Source organism: Parambassis ranga, chromosome 7 (genome assembly GCF_900634625.1).
Source record: "Parambassis ranga chromosome 7, fParRan2.1, whole genome shotgun sequence".
NCBI classification, from domain to species: domain Eukaryota; kingdom Metazoa; phylum Chordata; class Actinopteri; family Ambassidae; genus Parambassis; species Parambassis ranga.
In genome coordinates, this window is record NC_041028.1 from 6,479,079 (window position 1) to 6,491,459 (window position 12,381).

Below are 12,381 nucleotides of genomic sequence, written 5' to 3' on the forward strand. Positions count from 1 at the left end.
CAGTACAAGGGAAATTGAGTTCAGTGGAAAACTCAAGGCCACTCACGCTTCTCATTTTTTACCTAAGACATAAAAGCACGAACACTGCCTCTGATGACGGCTCTGCAGATGGGGCAGTGACGCAGGCTGGCAGCACAATCACCACACACCACCAGATGACCACAGGGGATGAAGACGATAGACACCAGCTTGTCCATGCACACTTTACAGGTCCTCTCCTCCTGCAGCTGCCTCAGCAGCTCCTCTGGACTGGGGTCCTTCACTGGTGGACAAAACACACAAACATTCTGAATATAATAGAGTATGATGTTTGTTTTTTTCTTACAAGTGCCGTAGATGTTTACCTTTCTCTCGGATGGGTGTTTGTGTCCTCACATGTCCAGTGCTGGGGCCCTGTCTCGTCTCTGGCTCTGAAACACACAAGCAAGCACTGACTTGGTCTTTGAGCAGTTCACACTCAGATAACAAATTAAAAGTTCAACTCAGAAGTAGTTTTAAAAACTAAAAATATTTGACCAAACATTGACTTTAATAGCTTTAATCTTATTTAAGACAAAGTTTAAATAATTAAAGCTGTGTAACCCTGTGAAACGGCTGTTACCTCTGCTCTGTGGCCCCCTCTGCCTGTCCTCCTCCTCTGCCTGCAGTACATCAGTAACCAGGTCAGACACTGATGTGTAGTGCTGGCCTGTCAGAAGGTACTTGGTTTGGACCAGACTCTCCACCAGGCTGGCTTCAAAGCCCATCTGGAGCACAGTCTGTGCAACTGGAGAAAGTATGGCTGATGAAGCCCCCAGCCCACCAACCATATCTGTGGGGTGAGAGGCAGCTGCATGTCAGGTGCACCAGACACTGTATTACAATATATAACATCTTAGTCTGTCTGCCAATATATTATACATGGCCTGACATCACATTATTATTATTTATTTGATGTATTTATACAACAAAGACCTCTTCAGTATGTCAGCTAATATAGATTATAGTTGTATTACTTGGACATGGCTTCTTTCATTGGGGATCTGCAAAATAGAGCTTATGTAAGGTATGGTTTCTATATACATTTGGCAAGTGTCCTTATATATTGTTATTTATGGAAGCAGTCTTTGGACTTACCATTTCTGGAGCCAATATCCCTGCCTGTTGGGGTCTGTGATCCTCCCTTGAAAAGTGATTACATTTTAAATTCAGCAATGGCATGTTGCTATAATGTCTTTAGAGTTATAAAAACACATTTTATTCTGGGTAGATAAAAGAGATCAGGTTCTCACCACACTGTCACCCAGGTGGAAATGAGCATCCTGTATGTTGCTGATGTAATCCTGCCCTCTTGACTGGATTAGAAACTCACATCTGAGGAATACAAAGGGCTTGTTTTATAATCTGAACTTTGTACAGTGTCCGTGTGGGTACACATTAAAAAGCTGTGAAAAAGTTTTAGCACTGAAGGCTCTATGCAAATGTATCCATGCAAACTGCAGGCGGAACAGTAGTGAATATGGCCACATATGGTGTTTGGCAGGTATTCAAACATCTTGGATTGAGGCTTCAGTGGATTATCTTCTCTGCCATTTTCATTTTTCCCCATGTAATGGAAATTGTCTTTAAATAAATTGTCTTTAAATAAAAAAAAAAATAAGCAAATCCTGCCGTTACCGTGGAAACCACTTGGCATGTTCCTGCCAGGGGTCATCGCCTGGCTCCCAGTTCCTCAGTCCTCCATCACAGTAGAAGCATTTGACATTGTCACCGTGACCTGTGATAACGTATGAGACTACTGTGAAAAGGGTCTAACAGCTCGGAATCTTTGCAGCTTTACAAGTGAACACAGGAAATTTTTTTACACTCAAATGCTGTTTTAAATGAAACATTAAGAGATGGGCGGGTTTAAAGGAAACCCCTACAATGTGTAAAAATGACAATAAATGTGACACAATCACAACAGAGAACTATACTGGATTGTTTGTGTTGTTGTTGTTGTTGTTGTTAAATCTGCTTCTGTGTCCTGTGTGTAGCCTGAAGCTGTACAGCCCTTCCTTCTTTATCCTCCCCAGCTTTGTCCAGGTTGTTCTGCCCACAACATCATGACTCAGCAGGACAATTGTACCATGAACTCTGTCACATAGATGGTGCACTCTAGCAGTGACTAGGTCAGAGCTGAATATTTCACTAAAACACGCTAATGGATGCTGCTCATAAACAAATATGGAAAATAGGCAGAGATAACATCAGAAATGTGTACCTGTGTAGAAGAATCCAGCTCTGGCAAGAATGTCTGGTTGGACCGAAGCCTCCGTGGGCCAGTTGTGGAAAGTGGTGAGCCGGGAGTCCTCTGCTTCCATCTCCGGGTAAACAGCTTGTCCAGCTGTTCCCTGGTCTTCCATAGTCATCCGCTGGAGCTGACTCAACAGCTGGCCATCCACGGAATCCGAGGAGCCAGCTGGGAGAGGAATATTCCCCACAGGTCGACCCAAGATGAAACTGCAAGTTGGGAAATGCCTCTTGTGCTCAGCAGCTGGGCAGTCCCCATCTACCCAATATCTTAAAACCCCTCCACAACAGAAACACTGAACTTTATCTCCCGGGCCTAGGAAGAAGAAGCCCGCCCTGGCCAGGTCGCTAGATGAGACAGCTGCATCCGCCGGCCAGTTCTGAAAAGTTTGAAGTCTCACCCCTTCTTGTCGCATCTGAGGCTCCTCCAGGATGTGCAGCATAGCTCTACTGCCATCCGTCATCCTGCTGCATGTAGGTTTTCCTTTCCCTTTGTGTTCTGTTCCAGTCATCCCTTTTGCGTTCCATAGTGGAGCGCAGACTGAAGATGAGAGCAGCACACCAGCTGAAATAGTATGATCAGCTGTGGGGGGCCTGCACAGTGAACTAACAGCAAACTGCTTTCCAGAAAGTCCCCCAAATGCCAGAATGTATGCTTATTGATCCTTGAATGAATGACAGCCGGAACATGCCATGTTGCTCCGCCTCTTAGGAAAAAGAGGCATGCTACACCCTAATGTCAGGGAAGTCCATTATCTTTGTATGAGGTATTTGTTGTGCTCATTTATATATATTCTTTTTAAGTCTTATAATAGTAATCCTAATAGTAATATAAGATTCTCTACCCTGGTTCTTAATACAATAGCTACGTTCCAATATAGACAGTTGGTTATAGATTTGACCTTTGCCTGAGTTTGGGGTATTGTTTATGTGTCATTGCTGCCTCCTGGTGGTGAAAGTGAGTAGTGTTAAAGTTCTAACGTGCATGATAAATTAGTATTTTCATGCCTTCATTCACATTGCAACACTGTTTTTCTGCGTTTACTTTCAATATGTTTTGCATCACAGCTATGACACACACAAAACTGCACATCGCAGCATTTATCCATATCTGTATTTTGATTGGAAAATACAGCAGGGTGCACATAAAGGATGTGCAGGCCTACATGGAGTTTAATGTGTACAGCCAAACATCTTTTGAATTCCAGTCTCACTGGCGCACTGAACTTTGTTAAACCCGTGTATTCCTGTTTATGTGTTCTCTCAGTATTCCCCGAAATGATGCTTTAAACTTTGGCCACCCCGCGGGGAACGAGGTGAATTACAGCGAAGGCTCAAAGCCCGGATGGAGCAGCCATTGGGGAAGTGTACAGGGCTTTAACGTAACTGAGGAGGGCTCTCTCTCTCTCTGTGGAATAAAAAAAGGACAAAGTAAGAGGCAACCGAAGACTGAAACATTTAAGACCCGAGAGGTCCAATCGGCGACACATACCGCAGACTTAAAAAAAACCTGTACCAGGACCTGGCTGCTTTCGGACAACAAATCAAGACGACAAGACTTGAACTGTGGAAGTTGGGATACGTCCACACAGCGGAAAATATACAGCTGAGCCTGCGCTGCAACTGCTAGCCACACGCTAAGCGGCACTACTAGCCACAGAGCTAACTGAAACTGAACTGTGAACTTGCTCTCAAATCACGGGGCTTGAAATTCAGTCACAAGCTCAGGCTCTGTGCGAATCCAGGGACTTGCTTAATGAATTATGTCTGCCACAAGCATTGACCCTCAGGTAGGAAGGACGATGTACCTTGCCTGTAAAGAGCTTGCAAGCTAGCTACCTGCTAACGTTAACGATTTATTGGGCTACGGCTATTCCTCGGAAGTGCTAACTAGCCACTAGCTTTGGCCGGTATGTGTAGCTAGCAAGTTAGCTACATTCCGTAAAATGTATAAATAATTTAGGGGACATGTACAAAATATGACACATGCACGTTAACGCAGCTTTTAGCTCGTTGTCAAACACATCTTTGACCGAAACCTATGTTTTTTAAGCGACGTAAGAAGAAAAATGCACCAGCCAGTGGCTATGTACGTGCAACCTAAAGCTAGTTAAGGTAAACAGATTTACATAATAGCTGGGGCCAACTTATTTGGTGAATAGTAACTTTCAAAGTTTTGTGTTGTAGTGTCTAGATTGACCTATGCGTCTGCAGTGTTTTGCAGAAACGTAAGTTAGAATATAGCTCAACGCTAGGAGCGTGTGGAAAGCCATTTTAAGGGGGCTACGTTAGTTAGCGAAGTTGTGTTAAATTAACGCTAGCATTAGCTGGTTAATTAACAAGCATTACTTGGCAACGAAATCGTATAAAATACTAATATATGACTGCAACAATAAGCACCCACATCTTTTAGTTATAGTGTAACGTCAGGCGAATGTTTTGCAATGCCTCTCTTCAGGAAATAGTCCCGTGTTGTGCATCAGTGCAGTCAGTAGATAACAGCATGGGCTCAGTCCCAACAAATGTGTTAAATCTCAGAACAAGAGATAGTAACCTTTGTTTTCTTTTTCCTTTTTATGATTCAACGTGGATGCAGAGATCAAAGGGACAAGCGTCTAAAGGTGAGTTGTAGAGGAGTGAACAGATTTCCTCTGGGCCTAGCTTTAGCTATTTTATCAGTATTACTTTCATTCTTTATCTGATACACACTGTGGACAAAATGTGAAGACAATGTACAGATATTGCACTTTGGGTGGTGAGTTAATTTGTTAGTCACTTTGCAGCATGAATACTTGTATTAGGAAGTAGGTTTACTTTCCTTTAAGTCTTTTTGGTGGACTTTAGTGTAAACATGCACCACAGACAACATTGACCCTGATTTTAAAAATGTGTGTTGTGTCACATCATGTGAGACACTGGATTAAAATGTCTACTGTGTCAAAGGGCAGTTAAAGTTTAGAAATCTCAGAACACAGTGGATAAGACTCTCTGTTTTCTAGTTTGTAGAGAATTCATGTATTGGTAGTGTACATAACATGAACGGAGGTATGTGAACTACATTACTGTTGTATGTAGATTTGACTTTTATTCTGTAAATGCGGCTTCTTTCTTAATGCACATTGCCCATTATCCATTCATATGATCAGGGTGTCTTGTTCATATCAGATATGTAGTTATATCGCTGTCCTTATCACTTGTACTGTGCTTACGGGTATCAACTATTTTAATTTTAATTCCTCGATCTTTGTCTTTTTCTTTTCTTTTTTATCATAACTAACTCTGGTACAGAGAGAGCATTGATATGTTGAGTCAAAGTTTACCTGCCTGGCAGCAGGACACAGGCTGTTTCACCTCCAAGAGATTATTATCTAAAGGGACTGACGTTGCTTACAGATTTTATTTGTGTAAAAATACATACTTTGGGACACAGCTGAGCAATAAAGTTGTGAATGTTATGTGTTTCTTTGATATATTATGTACAGCAAATATGATGGTAAAACATTACAGCTACCCATTCTAGTAAAATTAAATTTTTGTTCATGTTTTCTTTTAGTGCAAAATGGTTCGCTGCATCAGAAAGAGACTGTCCATGACAATGACTTTGAGCCATACCTCACTGGTCAATCAACACAGGTAAAGTCTGCCGTCCCACTTATCTGACATTAGCTGTAAAGATATTGTTATGATCTCACAATGTGGACATAGAAATTTTACTCTTATGTTAATTAAACAATTAATTGTCAAGCATCACCTGAAAAACTGAACTAACCAAAATCTACAGCCAAGAGTGTTATTCTATTGTACGGGGTACTTTTAAGTTACTTTCTAATGCTGTGACTCTGCTGACTCTCATTCCATCAGAACAACAGCTACCAGTCCATCACCGATCCCTACTTGTCCAGCTACTATCCTCCTTCCATTGGATTTCCATACCCCCTCAGTGAGGCTCCCTGGTCCACAGGTGGGGACCCTCCGATTCCATACCTCACCCCCTATGGACCCTTGAGTAACGGAGACCATCACTACATGCCGGACACAGTGTTTGGCCAACCAGGGGGCCTGGGAAGCAGTATCTACCCCCACAGGTTTAACTTTTTCCCTGAAAACCCTGCCTTCTCTGCTTGGGGCACTAGTGGCTCCCAGGGCCAGCAGACTCAAAGTTCAGCCTACGGTGGCAGCTATAGCTATCCTCCCAGCTCCCTGGGGGGAACTCTGGTGCCTGATGGTCAGACAGGCTTTCACAGTGAAACCCTGAATAAAGCTCCTGGTATGAACAGCCTGGAGCAGGGTATGGTTGGTTTGAAGATTGGCGGAGATGTCACAGGTCAGGGTTCAGGGGTCAAGGCAGTGGGATCTGTGATTGGTGGACCTGCAGTGGCAGCCACAGGAAATGGAGCCACTCCTATTGGAATGCCTCCACCTAAACCCACCTCGTGGGCAGCCATTGCCAGCAAGCCTGCCAAACCACAGCAGCTGAAAGCTAAGGTGAAGCCAGGGATGCCCAATCCAGGGGGAGCTCTTCCCCCACCACCAATCAAACACAACATGAACATTGGGACCTGGGATAAGGGCCCAGTGACTAAAGTAGCCACAGCTCCACTGCAGCAACAGCAGCCTCTTGGCCTGCCTCATGTCATGCCACCTCAAGCTCCCATGCAGCAAGGACCCATGCAGCCCCCTCCTCCCCAGTCTTTGGTGCAACCCCAGATGCAGCCTATGGCCTTACAGCACCAGCCCCCTCATCACCAGCACCATCAGCCACCACCTCAGCCCTACCAAAACCACACCCAGCCCCCACAACCCCAGACCCGCTGGGTTGCTCCACGCAACCGTAACCAGGGCTATGGGCAAGGTGGCCCCGGCCATGATGGTTGTGGTGAGATGGGTGTGGTTGGTGGTGGGAACAATGGCCACCAAACGTCTGCCAGCCACGGACCTGGTGTAGAGTCCCACCCTGTCCTAGAAAAGCTGCGTGCCTCCCATAGCTACAACCCCAAGGACTTTGAATGGAACCTGAAGAATGGTCGCGTATTCATCATTAAGAGCTACTCCGAGGACGATATTCATCGCTCCATCAAGTACTCCATCTGGTGCAGCACGGAGCATGGCAACAAGCGGCTGGACTCAGCCTTCCGAGCCATGAATGGTAAAGGTCCTGTGTACCTGCTGTTCAGTGTCAATGGCAGTGGCCATTTCTGTGGCGTTGCAGAGATGCGTTCACCAGTGGACTATGGGACCAGTGCTGGTGTTTGGGCGCAGGACAAGTGGAAAGGCAAGTTTGATGTGGACTGGTTGTTTGTTAAGGACGTGCCTAACAGCCAGCTGCGCCACATCCGCCTGGAGAACAATGACAACAAGCCAGTGACCAACTCTCGTGATACCCAGGAGGTTCCTCTGGAGAAGGCCAAGCAGGTGCTCAAGATCATTGCTACCTACAAACACACCACCTCCATCTTTGATGATTTCTCCCATTATGAAAAGAGACAGGAGGAGGAGGAGGAAGTTCGCAAGGTAAGTAAAGTCATCTCACTGGGCTCACTTTACTTGCATAGATGCTTCTCTTATCTCTAATCTATAGATTGCCTGTATTTGTGTCTGAACTAAGAGACTAATTCTTGTTTTATTGGTTTTTCACTTACTTTCTCTCCTGACAGACTTTTGAACCTCCTCAGATACAGAGTCGCTCTCGGTTGGATCAGGTAAAGACCTGTCATAATTTAATGTCAGTGTTGAGTATCCCATGAGCATTCTTTGTATTGGTGATTGCATTTGATTGTGAAAATGCTATTTCACTACTACTAATGAAAACGTAATTTCCGCTTAAATGTAGTTCATATGTCGTACAGTTTACTTAATATTGAAATACTAATATTATGTTTTTGTTGTTTTTCCAAACAGGAGCGCCAAAACAGGAATAAACAATAGAAGACATTTATTCTTGGCTTGATCAACAGTTACACTAGGACTTGATTTAAGAGACAGAAGAATATGAAAATGCAACCAAGCCCTTCATTTTTTTTTCTATTTAATCCTGGTGAATCTCTCATTGTTGAGACTTGTGCTTTTTTTGCCCCATGTACCACCATTTCTTGTGCAGGGATAACAAGCTGATTTAATGTATTACCTAGCCACAACAACACTCTTTAGTTCAGGTTTATTTTTTTAAACATATTTTTCTTCCCGTTCCATCACCTACTCTTCTCTCACCAGACTGGTTTTCTCTCTCTCTCTTGCCCCCACCCCTCCTCTTTCCAATTGAATCAGGGTTTGACTGCACCATGGAGAAAAAAAAAAATCTGCCACTTTATATTTCAGTACAATCAGGAACGGATGTGTCCTGCCCCTGTTTGTCCATTTGGGGGCAACATTGCCATGCTTCAGAGGTTTAACTGTGCCAACAGGGTTGGAGGATCCCAAAGGCAATGTTGGACTTGGAACTGTGCGATAATAAAACTTCAATGGTTTATCTATTTTTCATTCAAATCAACAAAATCTCTATTTTTTGGCTTACTACTGACAATTTTCATTTCAGAAACCTGTTTTCTGGAGCCTTAATGTTTTTTTTTCTAGTTATTGGTGACTTTTCAAAAGAACTGTTCAAACAGTGACACTGCTGGAGAAATCAGGGATAGTGTGAAGTCACACAGGACTTGAGACATTTCAGAGGAGGAATTGCAATGGCCTCTGGGAAAGAAATTTCGGATGTGTCCTCCACAACCAGAACTCTCACCATATAAATCAAAAATTGTACTATTTACATCTTTCACACCCGTTTGCTTTGCTTTCTTTCGATGTTTGTCTTGAAGGGGTCTTTTGTCTGTTTCATCAGGAGATTCTGCTTGTGTACACAACCCAGTCTGAGAGAATTGTTGCATTCACCATTTTTAAATTGCTTTATCAGAATTATATAATGATGTACCTGCTACATTGAATGAATTGTTGCTATTGCATTTTGTTCTACAACAAAGGGGGAGGGTACACATATTTGTCCATTCACCGTCATTCTGTCTTAATCCTTTTGTTTTTGTTTTTTTTCCTTGAATTTGGTTTTGCTAAGTCTATCATGTTGGTCGTAATGCTAAGCTTTAACGTAGGAGCCTATATATTCATGGAGAAAGCCTAAAAAAAATGTATAACCTAAAAATTAATGTAACTGATTTACTATCGAGTAAGAAAAAAATAAGAATGAAATGTGGTTTCTGTGTGTTTTTTGGTTGTTGCAACTATAGTTTGTTCTAGACTAAAACCATTAATTAAGGAGCAGTAAAGAGAAAAAAAACATTGGATATTAAAGAAAATAATGTGGTTAATAGATGTGTATGGCCATGCGTGACGAGCTGCAGTGTAGTAAGTCTGCTGGAGATGGTGAAGCTATGATCCTCCCTGCAGATTGTCTTGGGAGGTGAGAGTGTAAAACCAAAACATTTTGAGCATTCAAAGCCAGAAAGCAGATGATTTGTCAGAAACCAGCAGGTTTTTTTTCCTTGGGATTCCTCAGACGCTGTTCAGTATTTTGTGGATTGCAAGGTTACAATGCTGCTAACAGGCATGGCTGCATTTGTTCTTTTAAGGGATCTTTTCTTGTTTCTGTGTTTTTTGTTAAGAAATAAATCCGGTATAGCCCCACAGTATCCAAATTTTGAGATTCACAAGTATCTGTTTAAAAAAAGGTAATATTGTCAGTCTCACCTGTTAGATAAGTGTGCTGTTTGTGTTTTCAGATTATGTTAGCTGGTGTACATGCTTGATTCTATCAGAAGTTTGACCCGTTACAACGTGAAGCGGCAGTAGAGCTGCACTGTGCTGAGGTCCCTTCCATGAGTATGGACTGTATGCTTCAGTATTTCCAGACATGTGACGCTGCATTTTTCTTGGTGTTTTTTTTTTGTTGTTCAATACCTGGCCAGTGTATCCTCTGCTGTCTAGAAAACTGACTTCTAACTGTAGCCTTTTTTCTTCATCTCCTTTTTACGTGCACTAATCAATAGTTAGGTTGATCCAAGCAATATGGTGAACGCCCTTCACATGTTTGCCTTCACAAACGCCACACTCTCCAAGCAGCATAGAGTCGAGGGCGGGGGGGAGATGCTAAAGGATGCCATCGAAGAGTGTGCGGCAGCCACAACTGTCTTGCCTCAGGATGCATGAACTGGTTGTGATTATAGTACGTTATATGCACGTTATCGGTGAAGATGTTTGCTGCAAGAGGGATGGCAGGTTAGCCATGAAAGTATATTTACCAACACTAAAAAAAAAGGATCAGTGACATACTAAATACTATTTGATTATCTTATAGGCCACATCTGTAGTGGACATACCTTGTTGAGAAGATTTATCTTGGTTTTTCTTTATAGAAGAAATCAAGCCTTAATAAACTGTCCATTCAGAAATTACTTCGTCTTGACCTCGTGAATTTTCTAACTACCTGTAGTGACCTTGAGAGCAACCTTGTGCTTTAAAGTTACTGAAAGGTTCTCTGAGATGAAGTTAAATCTTTCTGTTGTGCTGGTACCATCTGCCAAAAGCTGTACTGCATTTGTAAATGTAATGTTATCAAAATAGGGATCTGTTTACAAAGCTTCCAGTGTTCTCCAAGAGAAGAGTGCTTGGAATATGTAGGATGACAGCATATAAACACATGGCAGCAGATTTGATTCTATGTGTTCACAAGGCAAAATGTAATTTTTGATAATCCAGGTCTTAAGCTTGAGATATCTGGTATGCTTTCTGTTTTTGCTACTCAGTTATAATACTCATTCCACTGTGTTGTAGCTTTTCTTGTCTTTTCATAACAGGAGCTCTCCATGGTGCTGATTTCCTAAACGTTGAATAAACTGCTGGAGTGGTGCTACAAACACAAAAAGAAGTGAGGAGCACAGTCTGGAGTGAACACACTGTAAGTGATCTTTTATGAAATGCAGATGGACATTTTCTTGCATCTTTGTTTTATATATATGCCATAATAACAGTAAATGTGTACATTTGCAAATGAATCATCTTTAAATATTTAAGGTCACTAATAATTTAAGTTTAAGTTTAATTGTATTTTAATAATATAAATCCAAATTAGTTCTTGCATCGTGCCAAGCTGGCATCCCAATGTGCAGTTCTTTATAAAATATTCACAGGCCGAACACTCAGATCTGTTAAGGCTTTATTTATCATATCATCACAAAACATCCAACCATGTACAGAAAAAATATACTTACAGTAGAAAATGCCCCCCACAAAACGAAAATGTAAGACACATGCTTTTCATAAGCTTCATTTGTGTTCATAGATGTGTTGAAATCTTGGTTGAATTGAATTGTCATACAAATCTGGAGATTTCTCCAAATTTTTCAAGAATTGAATGTTTAACTACATTTTTTTGCCATTTTGTTGATAATTTGTTAGTTTAGAAATAATGTCAATTATTTAAAATCTTTAGAGACCAATTGATCATGTTCTCCGTCGCTGCAAAAAAAGAAGAAAACATAATATAATCTTAGAAAGTCTGTAAATTAACAGGTTATTTTATGCGTGTTCATCTTATTTGATCTAGTATCCTTTCCTGTGGCCTTCAGAGGGTCTACAGCTTCAGCAATGCGTTGATAGAGGGACGCCTGTAGGTGGCATTGGATCACTTATATTTCTATATGCTGACTTCATCTGAATAAACACTGCAAGCGTCGTCAGTTTGTGTACCTTCAAGCCTCTCCAGCCTCTGCTGTAAGCCGAAGCTTTGAGCCACACTGTGAAGGTGTGGTGGACTGGAACGGTTGGCCTACTTTTAGTCGTAAGATTATCTATCACAGGTTCTCTGCTGAAACTGACGAATGGGCCCAATTATATTTTGGAAAATATTTCTCGAGCTGTCACAATAGGACGGTAATAGACCACAGAATCTGTCGCACAGACTCTTGATAATGAGCAGCCTTAATGGACTTAGATGTTTCCATTATCAGACACACACTGTTTGGGTTTAATTTGTAGGCGGGCTTTACACCCCGTGGACCAAAACCATAAATCTGTGTTTTAGTTCGAGCCTAATCTACCATTTAATATAAAAATAGACATTATTTCACGTCTTATAATTAGGTCATCCCATCCGCTTTTAATTCTGTTGAC

At 42.0% G+C, this 12,381-nt stretch overlaps 2 protein-coding genes across 2 annotated transcripts; one reads left to right on the top strand and one right to left on the bottom strand.

The window, feature by feature from the left end:
- Positions 1 to 60: 60 nt before the first annotated feature.
- On the bottom strand, positions 61 to 2,893 carry birc7 (baculoviral IAP repeat containing 7). The gene is made up of 7 exons (XM_028410442.1): positions 2,243 to 2,893; positions 1,657 to 1,756; positions 1,272 to 1,353; positions 1,117 to 1,162; positions 602 to 811; positions 345 to 410; positions 61 to 262 (listed from the first exon to the last, which is right to left on the bottom strand). Exons 1-7 carry the CDS (start codon positions 2,781 to 2,783, stop codon positions 63 to 65), a joined length of 1,245 nt encoding a protein of 414 aa, XP_028266243.1. The 5' UTR covers positions 2,784 to 2,893; the 3' UTR covers positions 61 to 62.
- Positions 2,894 to 3,608: 715 nt separating this feature from the next.
- On the top strand, positions 3,609 to 9,895 carry LOC114438763 (YTH domain-containing family protein 1-like). Its single transcript, XM_028410294.1, has 6 exons — positions 3,609 to 4,061; positions 4,868 to 4,892; positions 5,825 to 5,904; positions 6,133 to 7,782; positions 7,926 to 7,970; positions 8,170 to 9,895. The coding sequence occupies exons 1-6, from the start codon at positions 4,035 to 4,037 to the stop codon at positions 8,194 to 8,196; spliced, it is 1,854 nt and encodes a 617-aa protein (XP_028266095.1). The 5' UTR covers positions 3,609 to 4,034; the 3' UTR covers positions 8,197 to 9,895.
- Positions 9,896 to 12,381: the final 2,486 nt, after the last annotated feature.